The sequence below is a fragment of the Apaloderma vittatum genome, unplaced genomic scaffold (genome assembly GCF_000703405.1).
Source record: "Apaloderma vittatum isolate BGI_N311 unplaced genomic scaffold, ASM70340v1 scaffold18476, whole genome shotgun sequence".
NCBI classification, from domain to species: Eukaryota; Metazoa; Chordata; class Aves; order Trogoniformes; family Trogonidae; genus Apaloderma; species Apaloderma vittatum.
In genome coordinates this window covers 8,845-36,746 of record NW_009722478.1, presented here as the reverse complement: position 1 = coordinate 36,746, position 27,902 = coordinate 8,845, and the positions used below count along the sequence as shown (strand labels likewise).

Here is a 27,902-nt window from a genome sequence, read left to right as displayed (position 1 = left end):
ATGCTTTGGTCTACTGCAAATAACCTTCATAGATGGAGAAAAAACAACTTCTCCAGGGGGTAAATCAGAGTAGTAGCCTATCTTACCCTTTCGGAGCAACTTCTCTATTGATTTGAGGATGCAGATCAGAGTGTTAGCCGGTTGAAGTTAGTATGATGTCTCAACCCATTGACAGCCTGATACGAAGAAAATACTCCAAATTCTGTTTTCTGTCTCACTGATAAATTTATAAGTTAAACGCACCAAATTCTCACATATGAAAGAGACATCCACTTCAAAGTGTGAACAAAAAGTCCCTGTAAATAAGCAGACAGGGTACTGCATACATCATGTTAGTTAATTCATTCAACAGAGGCTCTGTTCTTCCTCAGCTGCATCATTCAGTTATTGCCAAAGAATTTATGTAGGAAACCTAAAAGAATATATAGGCTAAATTCTTTCTATGTGAATTTTAGAAACATAAGTGGTGGATTTGACTAAATTACAGTGTTGGAAGGGAGAGAATGATAAAGGCCAAGGAAGGATTTCTGGCAACCATTTTTCAGTTTCAGCCTGTCTGATCAAACTATTGACATATGTGTCCTTAAATTTTTTCCATGTTTATTTTTAACTGTTCTTTTCTTTTAGAATTCGGCAAAAGCAAAAGGAAGGAGGCACATATTCCCCACGAGATGCTGAAATTATTGACACTAAGTTCAAACTGGATCAGTTGATCACAGTGGCAGACCTGGAGCTGAAGGATGAGAGATTTACACGGTAAGCATACTCCTGAGGCAAAACAGTAGTCCAAAGGGGCTGTAGCCATGACCCCTTTCTGACCTTTGCTTGTTTGGAAGTGTTTGTGGTGTTCTTATTTACACAGGTCACTGAGATCCTCTTTCAAAGAATGACCTCCATCCTCAAGACACTTCTCACTAGCTTTTAGAAAATCACTTAATCTTTAGCTCTTTTTACAGCAAGATAAAGATCTAAGTGCAAATCACTGTTTAATTGTGTTAGCAAAAAAAAAGGGCTACGTATTTTTAAACATGCAGAATTTCTGAGGCTTTTTGTTGGCTCAGTGTTTTGTGTAAACTGCACACCTACATAAGCATTTGGAAAGAATCAAAATCCCCAAAGTCCTGGTCAATTAATTCTAGAAGAAATCTGTCACTGTTTAATTGACATCTACAAAGCATTTTATTTCACAGGGGGATTTGCATAATATCTGGGTTTCAGTGGAGCTCAGCACACTGGCTATCCTGACATCTGCTCCTTTAAGGTGTATGCAGCAATTCCAGGCTATTCGTAATCTCTGTCTGACAGAGAATCCTGCCACAGATATTTATCAGAAAGAAAATTGATCTTTCTGACTACCAGAAATACAGATATTATTCACAGAATAAATATAATGATTATTCTCAATAATATATGACATCCAGCTGAGTTAGAAATGTTTGGTGGACATCCTTTATCTGCCTTCTGTGTCACAGATGAAACACTGTGGTAGGCAGTCTCCTTAAAGAAGAGAAGCCTAAAATAGTCTTGCCCTAGCAGTCAGACATCCTACTGTTGCAGACTAGGATTAACTAGAAGATGAAAGGTTGTAGTTGTTGATCTGTTTTATTTGAGTCTGTATATGTCTATGCGTGTGGTACAGAGTAAGTTAATTGCATGTACAAACCTGTACAAAACAGTGTACACAGGAATGGCTGCTTGTAACAGATAGAATCATAGAATCAATGGCCTAGGCTGAAAGGGACCTTAGAGATCATTTAATCCAGCCTCCCTCTTGCCAGGGACACCACCTCTCGACTAGATCAGGCAACACATGGGGACCGAACAGGGGAAAGCATGTCATGAATCATCTGGAAATTGTCGATGTAATGGATGTGGTATGTTCCGTGTAGGGCATGTGTCATTTTGATAGCCTTATTTAGTACCTGCTCATAAGAGTGGAAAAATTCTCTGAAGACAGAACCATTGCCGATGCACGGTGATAATCGTGATTCGTATAAAGGATCTTGATGGATCTTCAAAATGTGCTTGTTTCCAAACTGTTAGCTGAATGTGAATAGTGCTAATTTTGTTGACATACTAAAGTGTTAATGGATTTTGCTTCCAGATGCTCTTCATTTTTCTTTAGACGCAAGGAGATATTTGTCATCCAGTAAGTGTTTATATTATTGATGCCACATGGTGTGTTTTCAATTCTGTTCTCTTAACCTGTGTGCTACCATACTATACTGAATGATATAGTTAATCAAAATGAATACTAATGATAAAGAGTAGTATCTGTCATCATAAAATCATGTTTCTTTTTAGTCCTTGATGTTAAGGTACAGCAGTTCCACAACTATTTTGAAATAAATCATGTCAATTTTTACATGGAAATGATAACAAATTATGACAATACAGCACCGACATATACAACCTATCCTTGAAGCAGATATAGTGAAAGTGTGACATACAAACATGCTGTTTCTTTTGTTTAGCACTTAGAATTAAAAGAAGTTCCCCTTTTTTTCTAAACTGCCTCTTTTACTCACACTGCAGCTGTTTTGTACTATGCCACTGCAAACACAGCAACGTATCCACACAGTCGAGTTTTTTACCACTTTGCAGAATACTATTCTGCTACTTTTCTGCCTAAATTATGTGTAATTTGGATTTGTACAGGGTAATTACAAACTATAATAGTTCATACTTACGTATGGTTTATTATGTGATTCATGCACAGCAAGGCCTTTACTCAATAGTGCTTGAGCAGTTTTAGTTGCATCACCCTGATTTTAATGACTCAGTCTCACATTTTGTTTTGCAATTTGTCACATCTTTCCATGAGTATTTTTTCTCTTTCCTTCTTTCCTACTTCCTTAGTGGCCAAAAGCAAAGACTCTCTTCTTCTGCCATTCTTAGAAGGTACAGATGCAGCTGTTAAATTTTTTATTATTCTTCTTCAAACAATAGTGGCACTGAAGCTGCAGCAGGCTCCTTGCCCAGGTCCTTTGTTGGACATTATGACAAATTGTTAAAGTTTGAGGTGCAGGCACTAACTGAGAGTTCCTCATGACAGGATTCATGCCATCTTTTCAACTGCAAGTCAGTAAACATACTGTGGGACCCAACTAGATAACGTACATATAGTAATGAGGGGCAAGATATAATTTATCTGCACAAAACTTTTTATTTTATTATGGCTTTTAAAAAAAAAACCAACAAACTTTAAAGAATGTTTCAGCATCTGTAAGATTCTGTTCTGGTAGTATCAATGACCAGAAAGAGACAATTTGGGTGTCTCTAATGCTGTCTTTCATAGAGATATATCCTTCTGAGCAATGACAAGAAGCTGGCAGAAGCATGGCAGCATGCACCAAGGCAGCTTACTGCAAAACCTAATGTCTAACATATTTTTGCTGCCCATTTTCAGACTTCCATGGTTACACTGTGAAAGAACTTTTGTACCTGTTGCTTTGTTAAATAGCTGTGTAGAAGTCAACCACAGTCCCAGTTCTTGTATTGTCGTTATCATTTTCATGATTTGTGGTTAAAGCAGTGACATGTTGTCATGTCAGATTATTGCATTACATGTTGATGGCTACAGTGTAACCTTCACAAATTTACCACACGTTTGGAATGGGACTGGGCATCACTGCATCTGCAAAACCTACTGCCACACGTTGGCTTCATTCAGCTGTCTCAGCTGTGTTTGCAAACCTTGCTGTGTTGCAGAACGCTGGTTTCAGTGAATGGCATCTTGTAATTGTATGAAGAAAGCATAGATGGACTCCTTTTCCAGGCTGGCTTGTTGGTGTTTCTTGGATAGCAGTAAATCAGTTGGAATCTGGTCCAACTGAGTACACTTCCTGCCCTGAAAGCATGATGGGGAGTTCGTGTGAAAATCTTTATTGATAAAAGAGTAGGGTAGATTTTTTTTCTGTATCTACTAACCATTCCATTCAGTGTCGTTTGAAGGAGATGCTTTGGAAACCAGGTGCTTTGTCATTTCTTAGCCAATATATTATTTATCATGTTATCTACTATAAATCAGTAAAGGCAAGGACTTAGAGCTGACAGAGTTCATCCACAGAGTCAAGATACTCTGTCCTGCTTCATGAGATCCTTTTTGACTCTCTCAAACACTATCTCTTCAGACATTCGCTCATGCTCAGTGGATCATGGCCTATGATCTTGGCGCACATTCTCAGAAAAATTGTGCAACTGATATTTTATGAGGAATAACAAGAAGTAGGAAAAGTTTTTTCTATTCTGTAAGAATATGACTGCAATTATTTTTTATCATTCTTAGCAGATCAAAAATTCAAAATCTTGAAAAGTTAATAAACCAAAACTCAGCAAATGTTCAGTATATAGTCATCAAAACATTTTACTTCACACATTTTTATTATTTAGCGTGAATTATTTTGCATTACAGAAGACATTTAAGTAGAAAAGCCCACCAAATTTAAAAGTGCCAGGTGTCCCATTTTGCCAATTTTGAAACTGCCTTGAGAGTCAACATTTTTTTCAAATCAGGAAACTCATGGCAATTCTCAGTTCCTAGCAGTAATTTTTAAACATAATGGTCTTTCAGAAAGAAATTTACTTGAAAAACTTCAGTGTCTGAAAATTGCTAATATTAGCTAGCATATATATATATACATATACCATCTCTTAGCAAGTCTTTCCTAGACAGTTAATGGGATGTAGTTTCAGGGGGAACGCAGGGAGTTAAGTGCTGCTGAATAGAGCGTGGTGCTGATCTGTTCTATGAAGCCAAAAGGCTAACTTTGAATGTTTGGGACATACATTGAACTCCATAATAGTGAAGATGGTATGAGACAGGCAATGACAGAAAAAAGCAATCGTCATTTAACATGTATATATAGCCCATCAGTCTAAACTGGATTAAACATCTGTTCATTAAGCACTCTAAACATACATATGCTGGGGGCTTTCATCACTTACTTTTTTGTAACATGTCCGTAGGGCTTGGCAAGTCACTTTTCAAAGCAGATATTCATCCGCTGTGAATAGATCTTATCACTAAATTTTAAGGGTGCACCAAGTTCGGAGACAAACAAGTAACTTCTCCCTGTTCCACGTGCTCACCTAGGAGACAACTTCTCTGGCAACCTACCTTTGCAGCAAGAATAGAGCCATGTAGGTCCCTGTTTCTTAAAATCTTTCCTTGAGAAGTTGCACCTTGTGGTAGATGCTTTGAGGCTTTTGTTTCATTCTGTGTGAGACAGCTTGTTAGGCAAATGGGGCACAGATTTAGGAGAAATATTTCTGAATTGAAGGCACTGTAAGCCTTGCAAACACTAGGTAATTAGAACTCTTTATGGAAAAGTAATGTATATAAAATTATTATCTGATCCCATCTTTCCTATATAATGTGCAGTAGGTGTCTATATTTGAAGTAATGCTTCTGCATACACGTTACTTTCTCTCGGCCAGCCCATTTCCTCTTTCTTTGAGTGCCTTGCCTTTTGCTTCAACAAATTTTCCTTTAGTAATCAGCTATCAAAAATAGGCTTCCTGAGCTTTATATCCCAGGAGTGCAAGGTTCATGAATGTATGTGTCCTGGTACAACGGACTAAGTGATCATGTGTTCCCTTTCCTTAGGCCTTTAATATTTAGGAAGGGTTAAGCTCCATATTGCTTTCAATTAACTTGCTAATAATTAGTTTCTCTGTTGGTCCTAGGAAGTGTCAGTGGTGCTTATGAGTTAAGCCTTTTGCCTACATACTTATTTCTGGGGTTTTTTTCTATTTGGATGAAGTTTTAATTCCCTTTGGATTTCAGATGATTGACCCAGAGAGAAAGCCGAGTCTGTGTGGCAATATGGTCTTCAGTAACCACTGCCAACACAAATAAATGTCTTCTTTCTAGCTCTATCATAAGTAATCTGAGTGGGATTCAGATTTTTGATAGACTTCAAAAAAAATCCCACACATGAAACAATACACTGTTTTAAAAGGAAATCAGATTTAAGGCAATAAAGCATTCTTTATCTTAGAGAATGTTTTTCTTTCCTAGTTTCAAAGTCAGACAAGAGGGAATCTGGAATTGTCCAGCTGAAATAGGGAAATTTGCAAGTTCATGGTTTGATTCTAAATTGTGCTCATCAAGATCTAATGATGTCTACATTCTTATGTTTTATAAAAAAGACTGGGAATTGTGGAGAACAATATTACAGGTAGATGAGTATTTGTTTGTTGATTAAATACTATAAGATTATTGTTACATATTCCAAGTCAAGAGACTTGGAAAAAAAACTGGGTTTTGAACCCTGAAGTTGGTGAGCATAGCTCTGTCTTCAGTGACCATACAAACTCCTCCCTTTTGAAGATGCTTGTATAATGTAGTCAACATCTTTGCCACAGACTTCAGTTTACACATTAATTTTCATATAAGCATTTACATTAAAGCACCTTATCTTCCGAGCTGCCAAGCGACTGCGATGTGCATTTGCTACCAGCAGACGTGTAATATTTCAGTTGTTCTAAAAATCAGATTTTTCACTTAAATGCCCACAGATAGGTTAGTCCCAATATGTAGGTGTCTTCTTTAAAAATGTTTACTGCTTGTGAAAGATAATATATGATTATGCTTTTTTTAAAAAACATTAAAAAAATTAACTAGAAAGCAGCATATGTAACACTGATTAGTTCATTTCCTGAGATATTTCAGTACTTTACTTCCCTGCTTCAAGTGAAAGTAAAAAATGAAAATATTGTTGCCTAAGGTGATATTAATGCTGCTGCTTGTCTCTTACGTTCTTTGCTGTTGGATCCATGTACCTTTAGCACTGAAACACTAAATGACATACACAGGTTGCTCATGTACAGCATAGACGTCATTTTTATTCCCTAATAAAAAGACTGCATTTGCTTACTGCAAATTAGGTGCAGTAAGCCCCTAAGTGCTATCGATTTTGAGATGAGGAAAGCTGACAGTATTCAAAAAATTACTGGGATATCAACTGGGAGACAACTTTTTTTTCTGTTCTGTGCTTCACATTCAAAGGAAAAGGAAGTATAATTTCTTTGCAAAGACTGCTTATAATTTTGTCCTGGAAAAAGATTTTAAAAAAAATACTTTCTGCTTGAAGACAAATACATTCATGTGCAGTATATTGGCACAGTTATTATGAATACTTTTTCTTCAGGAAGCTTTAGCTCTATAACATTGCCAATATTACTAGAATGTGGTTTGATCTGCCATGTAATGCAAATAACGTATGTGATATGATAAACATCAGCTACATGCCTAAACTTTCTGAATAAATAGAGTTGCATGCTTTGTGGTCTTACTGCTCTCTTTTTCATTCTAAAGCTCTTGTTCAGCTGTCCTAGTAAGCATGCTGAGTTTGAACCTTTTTCTGTGAATTCTTGCACTTTGTTTTACTCCAGTGAGATTGACCCAAGGCTTTTGTAGCCTGTTTTCTTTGTTTGAAGAGAATAGTCGTAAAAAAGTATGTACCAAAAAAGCATCTTTACTAACTTTGAAATTAGCTTCTCTGACAATAATAAATGATTCAATAATTGTATTAATCTCATTTCATCATCTAATTTAAAATCCAAATATTTAAGAGTAACTCATAAACCTAAGGATTTTTAAAGCAAATTGTTGCTTTTTCTACTTAAATTACAGCAACAGTAGACATTTGTATTTGTACTATAAAATAGGGGTTTGTAATATTTTATGTAAGAATGTGTGATTCTTTGAAAGGTAAACACAGGAAACGTATACTTAGAGTTTTTTAAAGAGGCAAACTATATCACTTCAAACTTTTTTGTTTGGTCTTTTAGACAAGGTTTGTGAGCCTGAGTGCCCAAAGTTTGGCTTCTAAATCCATAACACTGAGACATTCTTAAAATAGATTGAGACATGATGTTGATGACCAAGTTTCAGGACCATCTGAAAGTCCCCTGACTATAGATGTTTCTGTAACATCTTCATGAAACCTGCTGTGGGATCAAGTTAAAGATTTAATATGTAGCACAGTGTCTAAAATTGCCACACGCCAGAAAGAGCAATGAATGTGTAAAAATGAGCATGAAAACAAGCACTGATTTTTAAAATCTTTAGCAAAAGAGCCATAGCTATTTGGTTTCTGCAGAGGCACATCAACAGCATGATTGATTCATCTCTGACTTATTTTAGATATCTGCTTAAAATAAGATGAAATCACACCATCGATTTCAAAAGGAATCTAGAGTGACTAGCTCAGAAATAGATGTCTGTATTTAGCCAGATAAATTCTATCCTTATCCTGTGAAACACCCCTTTAAAGAACAATATTGAGTACATAGTGTAAAATGAAGCCTGTCAATGTGCATGTAGTGGTGTGCTGGAAGTGTGGGTTTCCCTGAGCCCGGAACACTGCAAAATGATCTGAAGAGAATGATAGAAGCTGTAAATACCGTACCCATGTCTGCCAATACCTGAGATAAAAAGTAAGCAAAGCAGTCACCCAAGATATCTGACATATAGTACTATTTGAATCCATGAGAGAAGTAGAACTGAGTCATCAGTTACTCGAGTATTTAATCTAAAGCCTGTTTAACATGCATAACTTTGATTAACTCTCAGCTCACTACATTTAACAAAAATCTCTGTTGCAGGTTACTTAGTTATAGAAAATCCATCAAGTAAGTTGATTAAAGATTTTTATGTTGTGGTCATCAGTGAGTCTCAATGTGTGGTTCTCTCTTCTATGTTTATTAGAAAAAACCTCCAAGCTGCGTATAAATCATAAAAGCATGACTAATTGCATGGTAACAGGAGAAATGCTTTCTCTCTCTCTGGGGTGAAGCCTGCATGTCTGTGTTTTAGCTTGGGAAGTAATACAGGGATATTTAAACTCCTCCAAGTTTAAAAACCATGTCATTATGAGAATGAGGTCACCGCAATATTTTATATGTCTAAAACCTTGCAGTGTACGAAATGTTTTCTGTGCGACAAAGAAGTATTATGTACTTTAAAATGCGATGATAACTTTACAGATTTCCATTAATGTCAAAACCTTGCCTTGGAATGCTGTTACCTATAAAAACAATGCCACCCTACAGTACTGTTAACAATGTTAAAAATTTGGTGAGGAGGAACAATAAGGGGAGAAAATACTTTTATTTTAAGTGACTGAAAACAAAACAAATAGGCATGCTTTAAGCAATTTATAATTTTCTGCCTATAAGTATCAGTCTCTGTTGAACTGGAAAACGTTGCTTATTATTAAACTGCAGCTAAATAAGAGTAAAAAGAATGACAAAGATATTCCCTATTGGTTTCTAATTCTTCTGTCATTATTTTCAGGCCAATAAGCAAGAAGTCCTTCCTACAACATGTCGAAGAGCTTTGCACAAACAACAACCTAAAGTTTCAGGAAGAATTTTCGGTATGTTACCAGCAGTTGTCACAACATCGCAAGACCTTCAGCCGTTTCATGTGTCACATTTCATGTCCATTTTAAGCAGGCAAGGCCATGAAGGACTCTGGCCTTGATAATCAATACCCAATTACCAGGTTGATTGTTTAGAAAGTAATATTATACTAATTTGGATTCTGCAGTCTACACTGCAACCTGATCAGAATTACTCACCTAAGTGTCAGGACAAGACCATCTTCTTTAGACTACAATCTTTGCAAGAACACCGTAATATTTGTGCTTTTACATAGGTAGCAATGCATATGCGGTTTACCTGATAACAGTTTATTTAGATATAGTTTTCTAACATATGTACAAGTATATATAACTGCTTTAAATAAGTCCACTTTCCTGAGTGACCCCAGAAATACAGCTGGCATTTATTTTGTGAAATGCTCAGGCCCCAGTCATACTGCCATGGAACTCAGAAATTGGTTTCTTTCATAGGTTTCAGCGTGGAAAGTAAAAAGTTTGTGCATGGTACTTTGCTTTTTTGTTCTTTACAAATAATAGGTCATACTTGCTATTCTCTTGAGAATAATCTCCATGTGAATAGCCTCCATCTCCTTATGTGAGTAGAGGAACACAGCAAACCTGTCATTCTGAGAAGAGACCAGCTTTCAAAATATACATTACATATAATATAATGCATATATACTTTCAAATTTAAATCTTTATTTTTTTCACTATTTTCATTAAGTAATATTTTTACAGCTATCATATTTTTCCCCTGTTATTTCAGAATCTTTACAATTATCATTTTTAGCACATACAATCATTTGCCCTCACAAAAAACAATCTGTCAATCTCCAGTGACTTTATTATTTTGGATTTACCATGAATTGCTTGCCAGTTAGATTAACAGAAATGAAGACTCAACAATTGGCTTTTCTTCTGTTAGATTATAATATTTCAGTCTCTGAGGGAAAACCATCAGAAGTGTGAAAAGATTAATGGTATTTCCTACAGCTTTTTTGTTATGCTCCTTAGGTAAAATTGGTCTGGATTTAGTAATAAAAAGCACCATAAAATTCTCTGAGCAATAAAGTAAGGAGATTTTTTTTTTCAAGAGCAGAAATGTTACTTCACTTGAACAAGAGTGATTATAGTTGTATTATGCATGACTGAACAGATGAAACGTTTTACTAGCAATAACATTTTTACATATTAACATTCATCACCAGAAAGTTTCTAGTATTGCTTTCTTTAGGTGTGACCTACATTGGGTACAGCTTACAGCATTGTAATGCCTTAAAACTTAAACAATAGTGCTTTATCACTTGACAAAACCTTGGCAACCCATTCAAATCTAGACAAATACAACTAGTCGAGGCCTCTTTCAACTAATTTATACAGTCAACTCATAATCAACTTCTTCATATATCCCTTGGTCTTCCATTTTTTTCTTTCTCTGAGTTTCAACTTCCATGTTTCAGATTGTAGTGATATCTTTCCCAGATCACTTGTCCAAGGGTGGGCAGAATTGCAGGGTGGGTCCAGTCCCAGACTGAGAGTGTATCTATAGTATCAGTAGCACCTGTCTTATCAGATGAATAAGATTGACAATTCACTTGAAATGCCATCAGAAATGACAATGCACAGACATAGGCAAAACTAGAGAACAGCAGAAAAACAGCCCTCATGACCTGCATTGTTTCCATCCACATTCATCACTGTAGTTTCATGTAAATGATTCAAGGCTCCTACAAGGTGTGTAGGGGAGATGAGCTCGAGATATAAACCCATGGACCATTCTTTCTGAAGCACATAACCCTAAGTGTGGTGCTGAGCTTGCTTGGGCTCTCTGGCTGTGTCTTTACTAGTAAATTTAACTGAATATGATAGTTTACACTAGTAAAATGTTAGTATATTCCCTGCCCTGAATTTGGACTGTTTCAGCTAGCAGTCTTCCTGGACAATTCCGAGGCATGTTTTTGTAGGTAGAGTAGTCTAGGGTTCATTTACAATAGGCAGAAGTTTTCTGGCATAAATGTGACACTTACCATTTCACATACAGGAATCCAGGGACATTCCTGGTCTTATCTAATTTGCTGTACTGACCAAGCTGCTGTGTTTAGAGACCTCCAGGGGTCATTCTCAGTCCAGATGTTAATATGACCTGCAGGTAAATGTGATGCGAAAAGAATCTGGACCTCAGAATGGATCTGGATCCACATCTTGTCAGAAAGGAAAAGTTTAAAGAAGCCATAGGGAGCCACAGTAACTGATGGTGGGCACCACCCCTCTGATATTCAAACTTCCAGATTTCCAAAGGATTCATGCATCTCTCTGTACCTTTGGGAAATCAGATTTTTCTGTTAACTGGCAAATTACTGAAACAGAAATACTTCTGTAAGTGTTCTACCATAAGCTCTGTTCATGAATAAAAAAGTGAAATACCTCCAAATGTCACTACAGGACCACAAAAGTACTACAGTAAACACAGTGCAAATTAATTATTTCAAAGATTTATGAATGTGCAAAGAAATACCGTCTCTGTGACAAATCATTATTGAATCTGGGAATCCAAATAGTTTTTCCCCAATTCTAAAAATAACCATTTAGGCTGAAATCCATAATGATGGATTTTGAGGCTTTTGAGCCCTTGTTCAGATTTAGAAGCATCATTACACATATAATCTGCTTCTCTATTTCCTCTCTACTACAAAGTACAGTACAACAGTGCTACTTCTGTACTAGTCAACCGGCAAGCTAAGACTCAGAAGAGTGAGACAAGTGAGGCAAGTTAAATTTCACACAACATGCATGTGATACAGGATCCCATGGTCCATAACACCTGAAAAATGCCACAGGCATTTTGTCTATGTTCTTCTTTCATGAAAAGTTCAATGGCAGAAATTTTGTGAGAGGGTTCCAGCTTTCTAAATTAGAGGAATTTTAATGTCTCCGCACTTAATTGTGTTTTACCGGTCTTACCAGTTCCTGATGGAAATGCGGAGAAGTCACTACACTATGTCTGAGAACGGGGATCTGTCTCTAGGTTCAGTTTGGGCTTTCCAAGACTGAGGTTTTACTTCTCTGAGGGATTATTGAGACAAAAGGTAGAGGCAACTGAACAGATAAAAGAAATGTAGCTTCAGTATGGCAAAGGTTGATTCAAAGACAGAATTTTAAAATTATGAGTTCCTTTAAAGATATTTTACACAGTGTGTTACAGTCTTTCATTCAGTTTTCTATTTATTTCATTTCTGTTAACTATGTTTTTTAATTCTTTAACATACAGATATAAATGTAGTCAGCCATTCTTTATAAGGTGATTTTAAGTCAGAAACTTTTTTTAGAAGAGTTATAACCATAGACTTTTCATCCCTATGAAACATAGATATTTAAAAAGATTTTGAAGGGCATGGGTGGGATCTAGTCCCTTGTCAATTTTCAAAGGGGGATGAGCATCTAGTTGTTCTCTGCAATTCTTCCCCTAATTATTTCCCCAAGGAAATATGTATCAGAGCTAGGAAGAGAAGTCAGGACCCTTGCCTGAAAGTTCTTTGCTTTCATCGTGAAACCATCTTTCCCCTCCTGTTTGGAAGCACTTGCAGTTGCATTATTGAGGATATAATTATAGAAGTGAAGTAGTCCTCATGCTTCGGGCTATAGGATTTTTGTCAGATGGTGAAAGAAACAGATTTTTCATGGGATAATACCGCATATAATAGAGTTCAAGGATTTTGAGCTCTCTTTTATATGTCAGATATTATCCATTGCATAAAATAAGATATCAGGTTAGATTAATTATTTGGTTTATTACATCAGTTTTTAAAATGTTCCATTTTGCTAATGCTCAAATTATTCTCAATATCTGAACCCACAAAATAAAGCTGGCAGATTATTTGAATTAGCAATGAAAGAAAAACACTGGAATAAAAAACACTCCTGATTTTTCCATTTTTCATTACCTCTTTCCATTATTTATTTATTTATTTATTTGCTAATAGTTGCACATTAAATTTTATTTATAGAAGATAAACTGTCTCAAGTACCTTTGCAAAAGAGCACTTGAAAATAATTAACATTGAATGTGACAGTAGGGCTCTCTGCTCCGCTTTTGGAAGTAGCCCATATAGAGGGTAACTGTTAATATTTAAAGACAAATTTGAAGTGATTACTCAGCACAAGCAGCAAAATTTTGTATTGCACTCATTCAAAGCAATAGGTGGATGTCTTCATTTGTATTTTATCTAGATGTTGAAACAGACTTACATGTAACTTTTGTCAAACAAAGCAAAAATCCATTGCAGTTATTGTAGCTATTAGCTTAGAAATTCTGGTTAAATTATGGTTTTTCTGTGTTTCCCATTCTCTTGTCACCATGGTGAGATCAATGCATTTCTCCATCAACAAGTTATGAAATTATCTCCACTCTTTTACTCAGCTTTGGAAATTACACCTATTTGCATACACAAATACCCCCATCAAATAAGTTCCTCAATATGAATGATTTACCAGTCTCTGCCCTTCAGTAACAGAATTAACAACCAGTTATGAAACAGTAGTACAACCCAAAATAACTCTTCCCACCCCTTTCATAAGCAGTCCCGTGAACAACAGCTAATTGCCAGTTGTCTCAACTTAATTAAATTCTCATCAGTTTTCATGCTGTGGCAAGAACTCTCCCAAGCTGCAGGAGCCAGGAAAAGGCATTAGTCAAGAGCAAGGCTGAGTCACGAGAGCACAGTAACCAAGCATGTGACTTTCTGAAAGGACAGAAAAGAACTCCAAAAGGTGGTAGGCTGACTTCACCCAGACTTGTAAAGGTGAAAGTTCATGTAAGCTTTAATTGTTCAACCTGACAGCATTGTCTGCAGTGTTGCATCTAACGTTGCTGGTGTAACCGGGGTTGGCAGGGAGGTGGAATGCTCTGTAATGATTCCAGCTGTTCCTAGAAATGCACTCTGTTGCAGAGCTAAAGAATTCTTCCTCTTACTGGGTGATTGTGTCATTTTTTATATTGATCGAAGGTGAAATGCAAAGGTTTGCCAACAAACATTTGTTCCTCTACAGGAACTTCCCAAGTTTCTGGAAGACCTTGCTTCAACTGATGCTGATCTGCCTTGGAACAGGTCTAAGAATCGTTTCCCAAACATAAAGCCATGTATGTGTGTTTACTGATCAACTCCTCTGTTTTGCTCTTTACCATCAGTAGTGCAGCATGTATCTGGAATGCAACTGCATTTTTGTTTGATCTGCCTTTGAAATGGCAGCGCAGTCATGTCCACATTATGAAATAATTTTCTGTCAAGTAATCTGTCTTTTCATCGTGTTTTTTTTAAAAGACGGTTTTATTCACAAGTTGCTTTCAACTTGCTCTCACAAGCTTTAATATGCAGGTGCAAGAAACTATAGCCTCAATAGTTTCTTAGCTTTGTAATTCAAGCCATGTAGCAAACTTTACCGTTCTTCCTCGGGTTCTTTCCCTTTAGTGAGAAGTAATTTTTTAAACATATAAAATCCACATGTTTGTGCATTCAGCTACCTCAGGAGCCTGGGTATGCTTTCTTGCGGATATGCGTACATGTGCTGCAAAGGTTCCACAGAAGATCAGAAGAGTGACTGTATGACAATTTATAAGCCAAGGCTAGATTTTATCACAGGAGACAGGAATCTGCCTCTCTGTACTCAACACTGCTTCATTTTTCAGTTAATAAGACAAGAAATGTCATTATTATTTTAGGCATTAGCTGCGATGTGAGATGAGGAGCATGGCATTCCTTGGTTAATAATGCTACATTCTGTGCTATTAACTTTTCAGAGCAGCTGTTCCTGCTATCTGCTGCTTTGTTCAAAATACACTCTAAGTTACAGTCACTAAAAACTGATATCCATGACACACAATGAAGTATGAAGAGATAAGTTTCATAAATTTAACTTTGTATTCTGATTTTTTTTTGCTAGTTTGAGGACCAAACGTCAGAATTTGGAATGTTTAGTTTGAGTATTTACTTAGTCACACAGGACGTCTTTCCTGGTTTCTGTCATTTCCGCATAGATACCATGGGCTCAAATCAGAAACCCTGAATCCTTTTTTTTTGGTGTTTGTTTTCCCCTGTAATAATGAGCTTACCTTACATAAAAGAAGTAAAAGTATGCAAAAGCACCAGGATCTGGCTCAAATGTCTGATCTAGGCAGAAAGCATATAGGAAAGACTGTTGGACCCCTGACCCTGCTGTCTGATTCAGACAGAGGTTGTCTGTGCAAGAACAGCATGGCTGAAAGTACATGGACTACCTTGAGGCAGAGGGTCCTTCCACACATACATCAAATCGCAGATTTTGGCATGTTCACCATTTTAATTAAAATGTATTATATTAAAATATATCTGGAACATTAATGAATGACCATAGAGTAACGGGAATTAGTTGCATTCCCTTTGTAATTTGTATTCTACTATGTCAAGTACTGTTAAATTAGCAACAATAACAGTATTTTTGATTTCTTAGTACTCCAGGAGCGCTTGTTACATGCATCTTTGATTTTTCAACAAATCTTTTAGTTGATTAGACTTTATTTCCATGATAGATAATAACAACAGAGTAAAGCTGATGCCTGATGCTGCTGTTCCTGGATCTGACTACATTAATGCCAGCTACGTGTCTGTAAGTAGAAAGTCTTTCATGTTTTTACATTTGTTTGCTGGTAGAAGAGAGAGTCAGAAAACAACTTGCAAGAAGAACAGGATTCTAATGTTTCTTTCATTCACTACAGCTATTGTTGCTATGTCATTGTTCAAGTGACTCCCATGGCATCGAATATGACTAGTTAAAAATACAAATTATCCCATACTCATTGCTAAGCAATGATTTTCAGTAATAAGCAAAACCATGTCCAGCAAATTACTATTATTGTTAAAGACAATATTCAAACTCCCACTGAGGTCAGTTGTTTAGAGAGGTGTTATTTGGTGTCTTGATTCAGGAGTTGGAACTATTATATATGAACAGGACAATGTGATAACTCAACTGAAGTCTTGCAGAAATGGATAATAATTTTGGTGAGCAGATTGGTGCACCCATTATTTTGTGAAAGCTATGATGGAGGAAAATAGACTTCTGTGTCCTCAGTAAATTCTTCATCTGTATTTTTTATATCACTTTTGTCCTGTTGAAGCTCAAAGTGTGACTCATAATTTTGCATTTAATTTCTTGTAGCAGTGGCTGGTGGCCTCACATGAGGTCAAGGCTCTATTTACAGGAAGCACTATTCAAGCACATGGCAAGACACACAGACTGTAGTGTAAACCGATGACATAGTGGCAAGTAGAAATAGTTACTTCCAGGTAACTAAGACACTCACAGAGAATAAGCAATCCAGCTGAGAGCATCTTCTTTTCAGGAGTAAATAGGCTATTTATTCCCTCTACATTCCACTGAACAGTCCATTGAATAGATATTCAATTGAATAAATAAAGCTATTTATTCCCTTTCCATGAAATGTCATAGTTCTGACAGCAGGTAGGAAGAGCCACGCCATATCGTTACTTGACACTGGGACTACACACAGCACTACGGAGCAGGAGACCAGACAGCTCAGAGCATGGCCTGGTCTTTATCTTTCCTGTCACAGACTGACACGCCAAGGCTTAGGAAGGGAACACAAGCAGCAGCTTCCAAAAAGCTGCAGGAAAGGTGAGCTGCAGAGAGTGTTCCCTGCTGAGATTTTGCATGTCTTTACTACAGGCAGGCTCCTCACGTTAGGCCACTGTTCATCAGGGAACAGGCAGCTGTACTGTTACCGTTTCTGAGGGATAAAGCTTTCCCTTTTATATGCTCTCACTTTCCATATTTGTGTATGAGTAAATATATAAATACATATAGCAGTAAATATAGAGTATGTGTGTGTATTTACATGCCTATTTATCTAGGAGTATATACATAGGAATACCTATAACGAAAGGAAAAGAGAGGCCTTGTATGTAGTTTTAACAAATGGGAACTTGGCTGCTACTTTTATTTTCCTTGGTTAAACACGAATAAGTAACAGAACTGTGAGCTTGCATCCCTGAACTATAGTTTCTCACCTTTAAACCGAGGAGGATTAACATAGTTTCTCACTGCCACCTGTTCTATATATTACGGATGGAGTAAGAAATGGGCAGCTGTGAATTATAGGGCTATAATTCCAACAAGGAGCTTCAGTGGTGCTATAAACCACTGTGTCAGTTGTTTTGAGCAATAAGCAGAACCCTGTGATATTATAGACTGCTAGCTCTATGGGATAAATTTATTGCTATTACTGTTATAGTTGTGATTTTAGGCTTTCTGTAGCACATAAGAGTTCCTGTATGGAACGCTTAGTTTCTCTGAGGAAATAGATTCATGAGAACCCGTGCACTGACGGCATTTACACAGATTTTGGTTTTGACAAACTTTCTTCTCCCCAAGTTTTATATCAGTTTGTAAGTAAACTAAACAGTAGAAGCCCAAAATAAAATAAAACTCAACCCTAGCAGTAGGTTTTTCAAAAACTTGCTGTCAGAGCTGCTTTTTTTGAGTAAGCTCCATCCCTAAGTTGCAGCAGATCCCTAATGATCACTGGAAGGACAAGGTCATCAGTGTGGTATATAGCTTGCACTAGCTCTCAGACGGCTCCTTGGTTTTAAACTGACTCTACTGCTCCTTAGCACTATTTGACTCTACATTGTTGGCCACCTTCTGACACAGTTCTTGGTAGCCTCTGGCTAAATATGCAGTAAGGCTAATATGAAGGCTTAGATATTTTTAAATGGGAGTTACTGACCTGATGTCCTTGTAATTTCTCTGCTAAATGCACTTCTGTCAGGATGGCATTTCCCAAACTTTATTAGAGCATTGTTTCATAACTGATCTACACAGCAGAAAAAATGCCATTACTTCCTTAGATTTCCAAGGCCATCTGCTGTGCAATGGTTAGCCAGGCCAGCAGCAAGTCATTTAGTACATCTGACAAGGCTTTAGCCTTAGGCAAGGTAGCTACAGACGCAATTATGAGTCACATGCAAACTCTTTCTTTGCTTGCCAGCCATTAGGTATTAAATATTTTCTTTTTCTTCAGGGTTATTTATGTCCAAATGAGTTTATTGCAACTCAGGGACCATTACCAGGAACAGTGGGTGATTTCTGGAGGATGGTGTGGGAGACGAGAGCAAAAACACTTGTGATGCTTACACAATGTTTTGAAAAAGGACGGGTAAGTTACCAATGTGCCAATTAACAGCATTTGATAGAATTGGAAATTCTGTATGTGATTTCTATCAATATTGTAATATTATCATTGTTAAGTAGTAATCATGTCCCTGCAGATAAGATGTCATCAGTACTGGCCAGAAGACAATAAACCGGTGACTGTGTTTGGGGATATAGTGATTACTAAACTGATGGAAGATATTCAAATAGACTGGACCATCAGAGATCTAAAAATTGAAAGGGTAAGCCAGAAATAGAAGCTGATTGAATAAAATTATCCAGCACCTCAAAGAACATCAAATACGCTCCACTCCACCCAACTACTCCTCAGTGTTATTATTTTAAACTTTTAGTACATATGCATTGTACTGCCTGGTTTTCCTGCATTTTGTTTTCATTCCTATTTTGCTGTTTGTTTGAGGTTTTTTTCTGAGAATTTTCTCTAGTTCCTGTGACAAAGAACTCAGATATTTGTCTGACATGCTATGAAGGGCCTATCAAGGTTATTGAACCTCTGGTCTGGTGGGAGGTGAAATTTCTATTTGGACACCTCAGTTGTCTCTTCTAGAAAGGAGTAATCCTAACCATTCTGGGATCAGACAAATCCCTTTGAATGTATCCCTCTCAGATTAAAGGGCAAGATTCTCTGGTGTAGCACAGCTGTTTTGCATTGTACCACCAGCCATATTGGCCTCCACCCCCAGGGAATTCACCCAATATAAATGAGAATCATCAGTATTACTCCCACTCTTTGTGTTGGTGTACAGTGTAGATGTTCATCTTTGTCATGATCCACAACTATAGTTTCCACTCTTTGGAAAAATTAGCGCCCGGCATTAAGTCAAATCAGTAGGTAGGCTCAGAAGGCAATCTGGGCACAATGTCCCAAGATGAAGTCAGCCCTCTTTTGCACTCCTGGCACTGAAAAAAAGGAACATGTGCAAGTGACAAAAGGAACACAGCAGTTAGGGGATTGTCTCAGTGGTTACTCCACGAGGATGTGTTGTGCACATAGGACACTACCATTTTAAAATGAGTGTGAGAAGATACACTTTTATTTTCATCTAAAATTAGAAACAGAGTAAGCAAAACTGGAAAAGGGAGAGTAAAGATGCATGCCAGCAAAATGTGAAGTCACTTGTGTTACACAAGAAGCTATGTCATTAAATGTGCCATATTGCTGACTTTAAGATTGTACTTCATCTTCCATTGATGGATTCTTGATGATCCTCCAGTGAAGGTGAAAAGCATATATTAGGCAAATCATTCAAAATTATTGCCCTATTGCATCCAGAATCACTTCTGGGTTTATGTTGATCAATTTTAAACATATAGACCCAAAGTAGTTGCTGAACTTAATTGTTTGCAATTGTTTGGTGTTTCTTGCAGTATTAAAAGAGCAAGTGGTTGGTTCAAAATATTTTCTTTTTAAAAAAGGAATTGGTTCATTACACAATAGTTGATTAACTGTGGTACTCCTTTCTGTAAGCTATTGTGAATACCAAAAACTTACAAGTCTTCATAAAATCTGGATAAATTAGAGGAAAAAAATTCCGACCATCTCTGACTGAGGCAGTTGACAAGTCACAAACTGTGAAGAAGAGAAATGATATTCTGCGGAACTACAGATACATTGTTGTCCCTAAGATTCTTCCTTGGAAATTGTTTGGCATGATCTTCTGCTTTTACTCTTACGTCCTTCATAGTTAATGTAGATAGCAGATACCAACCTATTCTTTTCTTTGAATTACTATTGCTGCTACAGGTTGAGAGGGCATAAAACATGTTAAAAATACATCCGCATTTACCAACGTATGTGTATCTTCACTACATTAGATTACTTTTAGAATAACTTCTTTTTCCTTAATCAACTTGTTGTCCCAGTTCACTGAACTTCTATACGAGCTAGAGAAACTTCAACCTGTAATCTACAAATTACATTGATGAAATAAAATGGAGAGTGGCAGCTGAAGTCATTAATACTTCCTGAAGGATGGACTTGAGGCCATCCCTCAAAAACCCTTCCGAAAGATATGTGCGCAACAAAATATCCCTTGATACAAGTACATCTTATAATTTTTACGCTATTCTGCCTTTCTTTTATATATGAAATTGCTGAGAAGGTGACATATAGCTTACTGGACCTTCTGTCACGTTTCTTCTGTGAAAATGGTCTTATTTTCTATTTTTCAGCATGGTGACTGCATGATGGTGCGGCAATGTAACTTTACTTCTTGGCCAGAACATGGAATCCCTGAAACTACCGCACCAATTATCCATTTTGTAAAACTTATCCGTGCAAGTCGAGCGCATGATAACACACCGATGGTGGTTCACTGCAGGTAACCATATTCACTGAATCACCGTTTAGTATCTTAGAATTTCACTTGCATATGAATGCTCAGGGAAGTTGCCAGAAGAACAATGAAAACTAAGTGCACAGGTGTGGTCGCAGTATAAACAACAGCACAGGTTTCTCTGGCAGTGCTCCTTAAACCTTTCTAGAAGGTAAAATGCCAAAGTGTGCCTGTTCTTCCATTGGTGGAAATCCCACTGAGGTGATATCAGTGAAACAGTTACTTCAATAATTACCATAAGGTACTGCTGGATTTACCTCAATTTTCCTGTTTATCATAAAAAGAGGAATAGCAAATGACACATTGGTCTTAATTACTTATAACCATAGCTTTTCTTAAGAAATACATAATAAAAATTGTATTTAAAATGTACATGTCACGTATCACAAAAGAGGGAACTATTTGGGAGCCACAAAGAATGACAGATAGGAATAAGGGTTTGCACGTGCCAGATTTCAAGCTCAGATGCCTGTAAATAGCTAAAATCTATATTTAGGCTCTTAAATAAATGGACTGGTGGTTAGAGGTGTTCAGCTGTCATAGTTCCCATTGATCTCATTCTCAACACCATTAAACTGCAATTCCAAAGAGTACGTGTGTGGGGAAGGCCAAGTCTTCAGCAAAGCGGTGAGTGTGTCTGCGCTTGGCACGCAGGTCAGCATTCCCACAGAACGAGTGGGCACGCTCCAAAATAGCGATCTGAACTCAAGGGTTGGCAACTGATTCTTTGCCTCATTCTCACTCAGTGTGAGCCTGAGCACACGAGGAAGGAAAAGCTGGGTTTGCTGTCACAAATTTCTTCCCTAACTGTTAGATTTATCATGTATGGGAGTTCTTTCTATTTGTCCTCAGTGTCCTGCAGGTGTCACCCACGGTGGGTGATAGCGCCTCATTTTATTTGATATCGTTGTCATTGGCAGTTTGACATTTCCCTCTGCAGAGAGGCTATTACAGGAGAGAACTAAATGGTCTTCACGATTTGAGGACACTAAACCTTCTCTGGGCCCCCTCTGCAATGAATCCCGTCCCCTTTTCACCACACAGATACATGAAGGGGTCAGCATGGGCCACGTACTCCAATGCACGCAAATTCCTGATGCATATAAAGGAGCATTATGTGTTCTCATATCCAGAAAACTCATTCATTACTTTCTGCTCATTAAATCTTGCAGGTTCAAGAGAGTTTTGCTGTACGTTTCCTGATTACCTGCAGTGATACACCCTGCATTTATTACACCAATAGCAGAGAAATCTGATAGTGGTTTTGTGAAAAATTCTGTTCATTTTCAAACCTTTGAATAAACAACACTAGCTACCAGCCTCTTGCACACTTTTATCCTCCTTTTGAAAGTATTTTCATTGAAACATTTTGCTAGATCCCACGCTCTTTTGTCTCAAATATCAAAAGCCATCAGGTGGGTTTTCACAAAATCTTGTGATTTTTGTTTTCTTTGAATTATTGAGCTCTAGAAAATTCAAAGAAAAGCTGTAGGACCTTTTTTCCATGTATACAGGTTTGGTTTAGTTATATCTCATTCATCTGGTGCAACAACTTGTAAAATCAAAATCAGAACGGGGCTCAAATCAAGATTTTACTTGATCCCATTCAGCAAGGAGAGATACACAAAGGTAAATACTAATAAAGATTTAATTTTTTTCCAGTTTTTTCTTTTCACAATAGACTTAATTGAACTAGAGTATTCCAGGAAGGCATTCTATACTAAAAATATATTAACATAATAACTTTAGTTTATCTTGTGTGTTATATTTGCAGTGCTGGTGTTGGGAGAACAGGTGTTTATATTGCACTTGACCATTTAACCCAACATGTAAATGACCATGATTTTGTGGATATTTATGGACTTGTAGCTGAATTAAGAAGTGAAAGAATGTGTATGGTTCAGAATCTGGTAAGTTTTATATATTTATCTATACTGTTTTCCTGTTGTTAAAACATTAGTCATCTGATCACCTGATCTCCTGTAAAATAAGACTAGAAAGCTCATAATAATCAGCTGTCTAATACATTTTCTACAAAAACCTACTTCTATTTGGATTTCAAGCACATGCAAATGCAGGATCTGTGTCTATTTAAATTTATTTGACCGTGTCTTGATGTGCTGGAAAAGGTGCTGACATATTTAGTTTTTAGAATGAAATCATAATTTCTCAAACATTGATAAAGTTAATTACAAGTTCTGGGTGAAGAACAGTTTTTAAATAATTCTTTTCTCTAAATAAAAAAAAAATCCACCACTTAATTTGACTTTATACACTACTTGACTGTATTTTTTGTGTACATATATGTAGCATAGTCCTTCAAACTTTTAAATATTCATTTACTTTTGACCTCATTAATGATTCCACAATTTTTTAAAAATTGCTTTGTATAAAATAATGCCTGTGGATAGAACTAAACATAGGCTTCAGAATCTGCAAAATCGAGGCAATGGTGGTATTTTGATCTAAAAAAGTGCATTTCTGACAGACTTATTGAGCATGGATATGACTTAGCAATGGCCTGATGGTAGGGAAGTTTTCTGCTATAACTGGAGATCTGGGCATATGTAAAGGAGTAATAGCAAAATTAAAAGTTAAACCTAAATGCCCGGTGGAATAGAAATTTGCCTGTATTTGCATAAGGCTTCTGGCATGAGACTCCTGCAGGCCAGATCTAACCCAAGGCCACTGAGGTCCTTGAGTCTACAGCATGGCTTACCAACTTCTGAGAATGGGTGAGAAGTTTCAGGATGAATTTCCACAAGACTGATGGATTTAAACTGACTTTAATGTGAGGAGATTTGTTCCATTAGGAATGCAATTCTGCTGTTCGATACAGTGGCAGAATATATGAAAAGTGTGTAAGAATATACAAAGAATATTTAACTTCTCTTCAGCAACTGCACTTCAGAAGATTTTCTGAGATGTTCTGGTGACATTCTGTCATGCTGTTTCTTGTAAGGTGCTGTCCAATTATCAGTTGCTCTAAATTTTTCTTTTTGAAATGTTGATGCAGCTAAACAATTGTCAGGACTTTCTTGTGGAGCTGAATTCTGGGAGTACTTTTTCTAGTTGTTTTACACTCTTGACTAGAAATAGATTCATCTGAAATTAAGGGGAAGGCTGGAACACACTTTGGTGGGAGCACCCCGAAAATAAAATCTTAAAAGTAAGACATTTGATAAGATCAGTGTACGTTTTTATGATACACATAATTTTTGCGTACCTCTTCATTTATGTGTGTTATCAGAGGCTAGGAAATGATGTGCCAAAATGTCATAGAAGATGTTCTCATAGTTCTGATTTCCAAACAGATCAAGTACTGATCTATACGTTAGCTGAAATATCCTGAAACAGGTTGTTCCCTGCTCCCAGTCATTTTTAGCACATATTTGCAAGACTACAAATGGCAGATCAGCACCAAAACTTGCCCAAAGGGACAGCTCTGTTATAAAACAGTTAAGTAGTCTATGATTCAGATTTTATATAATCAGCACAGAAGATAGAAAGAAAAGAGCAGTTCTTTCCCAGATCTCAGTTTAGAAATCCCTCAGTCAAACCATCTGTAAGATCTACGAGTAAAATAAATAAAAACTGCTTGTTCTCAGACCTGATTTTTGCTTGGTTATAGCTTCAAATAGTTTTCCTTTTGCTAGCAGAGTCACTCTCTGCTACTATAGCCAATGCACACAGAATAGCCCACACGTGTGCAGTTAGCACCTCCGCAGTTAACACTGTCCTCACAAGTTCTCTATAGGGGATGGCCCACAGTCTGCAGTAACACCTGAAACACACCTAGAAATTATCTGAGATGGTGCTGGTGGATCAAAACTATGTGAAGGACTTTTCAAACAATTTGAAGTTTTCTGGATGATCAAGTTCCACCAGCTGGCAGTGTACCCAGATGCTGTTTAATTCCCTAATGTAGATGTAATTTCAATACTCTGGTACTCTGCCTAATGGCCTCTACATTACCAAGGCCTATCCTTGGACTACATGTAAAATCCTGGTATTTAGTGGTCCTGGGCTGAGCGAAATGAAATCAGTTCTGTTCAGTGATTTTTACTTTCCAGCTCAGTCTCTTCTAGAAGGCTGCACTTTCTGAAGTTGGCAGCCTGTTTTTGCAGACAGTGTGTGCTACTGGCAGTGATAACACCTGATATTTGCAGTCACTGCCTGGGACTGGGATGCAGAAAGGCTCTTGCTGATACTTATTCCTGTAGTGACCAAGGCCACGGCTGGCTCTTGTGTGCCACGCTGGGGGTGCCGGCGAGTAAGATGAGTCACAAGGAAGTAGAAGGTTGCACCTCTGGGGGGTAATAGACAGGACAGGTGACCAACAAGAGTATTCCATTCCATATACGTCATGTTCAATATAAATTGAGTGACCATGAGAGTTTAGGTCTCATTCTTCAATGGCCAGCGTCCAAGGAGGACTCCTTCCAATCTCCTCTTTTTAATCCTGATCCTGAGTTCCCTAATGCAGCTCCCTGTATCCAACTCCCTGCCACCGCTGAGCCTGGGGCTTTCCTGGTGCCACCTGCTCTGCAGCATCAGTTGTGATTGTTATCAGAGGAAGTCGAGTTCAATACTGGACTTATATATAGTTGTATGTAGTTCTTTATTTTTATCTTTTTAATATTATTTCTATTATCATTTCATTAAAGCTGTTTTATTTTTCCTTTCTAACCCGTAAGTCTCTCTGTCTCATTCCCTTTTTCTTCTCATTTGAGGGGGGGTAGGGAAGAAGGGATTAGAGAGTATCTGTCCATGGCCAGCTCAGCCCTAACCCATGACGTTAGTGAACTTTTAATTTTTTCTCCCACTTCCAATCATAAAAAGACTTTCAAATAACTAAGAATGTAATTAATTCTACTGGGCAAAGAACTTGTTACACATACATTCCTCAGGCATCCTGCATCACTTTTCCCTGTCAAAGCCAGAAAGATTTTCATTACTACATGCCCACAAGTTGCTGAAAGTGTTATCGGGCTTTGGAACATGTTGTCCACAGCAGTGGTGGAGTCCACATCAGTGGCGGTATTTAAGAGTTGTGCAGACATAATACTTAGGGATATGGTTTAGTCAAGGACTTGTCAGTGTCAGGTTAATGGTTGGACTCGATGATCTTAAAGGTCTTTTCTAATCTAGGCAATTCTGTGACTCTGTGAAGCAGCACTGTTTGAATGCAGAAGATGATGGAGCTTTCAGAATACGCCTTCTGAATTAGAATAACCAGTCTAATCTCCACTGAAACTTAAGATCTTCATTCTAGAAATCCATAATTGTCCAGTGGATCTGTTAAAGTTTATCATCTTGAGGGCTAGTTTGAAGTAATGCTGAGCTATTTCTTCAGTAGGAAAGCTATTGAAAAGCATAATGGTGTACTTCAGGGGCCTGTGAAAGTCTGATTTAATTACTCACGGCTCTGGAGCTATGACCCTAAAACATACTTATGTAAGCAAACGTATCTTATAAATCTAAGATACCTGAATTGAAAGTTGATTGTAGTTCAGAAACAAAATAGCAATTATTGAGCAGAAAAAAATGCGCTAATGTATTTACCTGCACAAAAGTCAAGGGAGTTACAGTTATTTTAGTCATCTGCATCTGTGGAGATATTCATCTAGACAAGGTCCCGAGTGATGCGATTTAGCCGACTCAGCTTAAGCAGTGGAGGATTGCACTAGGTCATCTCAAGAAGTCTCCTCCAATCTGAATCAACCTGTGATACTGTGATCTGGCCCATTTTCTGCAACTACGTACACATTACTTCTCCTTTGTGAAGATACCCTTAATCCACTTATGTTCTTTCAAAAGCATAATGTTCTTTTATTTCATTCTTTTATTTCATTCTTTATTTTGTTCTTATGTTGCCTTATTTTGTTTTCAGCGATCATTACCCAGAATTACTTTATGTCCTTGGAAGTGTCAAATTAACTTTAGTTGCCTACTCTTTGCATTATAGCCTGTTAAAAATGATGCTGCAGTTCAAGAATTATCACTAAAAATAATGTGATTATTTTCTCTTCACAATGTTGCATACCCGTAGAACATGTAAATTTAGATTTACTTGAATTTTTGCATTTGAGTGCACCCTGCTGGTTTTCCCTGTGCTAGAAAGAGGAACATTTTCTTATCTAAATATTATATTCATGTGGTTCAGCTTCTTCAGTCTGAACTAGTGGCAAAACATAACCAAAAGCCTTCCTATAGAATAAACATTTACAAAAAATTGTGGGATAGCCTGTTAATCTAATTTCATGTATCTTACTGGGTGTAAGGATTAACATGTTCTGACAAATTTTAACACATAATTAACACCTCATAATGAAATAAATCACATCAGATATGTATGCTGTAGTCACTGAAGTGTTGGGATCTCTCAGTTAAACTACAGTTGCTCTGAGAACATCTAGATGTAACATACAAAAAAAAAAAAAGAAGATTTTTGGTATTAGAAGTACATTTTTCTTCTAATCAAACGTCTTTAAATTCACACCTTACAGGCACAATATATATTTTTGCATCAATGTGTGTTGGATCTGTTAACAAGCAAGGGAAGTAGTCAGCCCATATGTTTTGTAAATTATTCAGCACTGCAAAAGATGGACTCTCTGGATGCCATGGAAGGTAAGGAGATACAGATTGTCTCAAAATTATTTTTCAGAGCAGGTGCATCGACTTTTCCAGATTAAGAAGCAGAAGAAAATACTTTGACATGCATTTTTTTTTCAGAAGTGTAAATTTCTTGCATTTTGCTTCTTTTTAGTTTCCCTCATAGTAACGGTAATTGCTCAAGCTTTCCACTTTTTTTCCTGCAAGATCTTTTAAACTCAGTCAAAACAGTTACCTGCCATTAGTTATTGTTTGGTTACTAGGTAGGTTAATGTAATATATCTGTTTCTTTTGTAGGTGATGTGGAGCTTGAATGGGAAGAAACTACCAT

The 27,902-nt window shown here is 37.1% G+C and overlaps 1 protein-coding gene across 1 annotated transcript; it reads left to right on the top strand.

The window, feature by feature from the left end:
- Positions 1-640: 640 nt before the first annotated feature.
- Positions 641-27,902, top strand: LOC104275748 (phosphatidylinositol phosphatase PTPRQ-like; the record flags this gene model as incomplete). The annotated part of the gene is made up of 10 exons (XM_009871793.1): positions 641-756; positions 9,305-9,386; positions 14,439-14,529; positions 15,955-16,031; positions 18,466-18,600; positions 18,713-18,838; positions 20,790-20,938; positions 22,728-22,863; positions 27,463-27,586; positions 27,869-27,902. Coding segments are annotated over 10 exons (1,070 nt in total), but the record flags the coding sequence as incomplete, so codon positions are not given.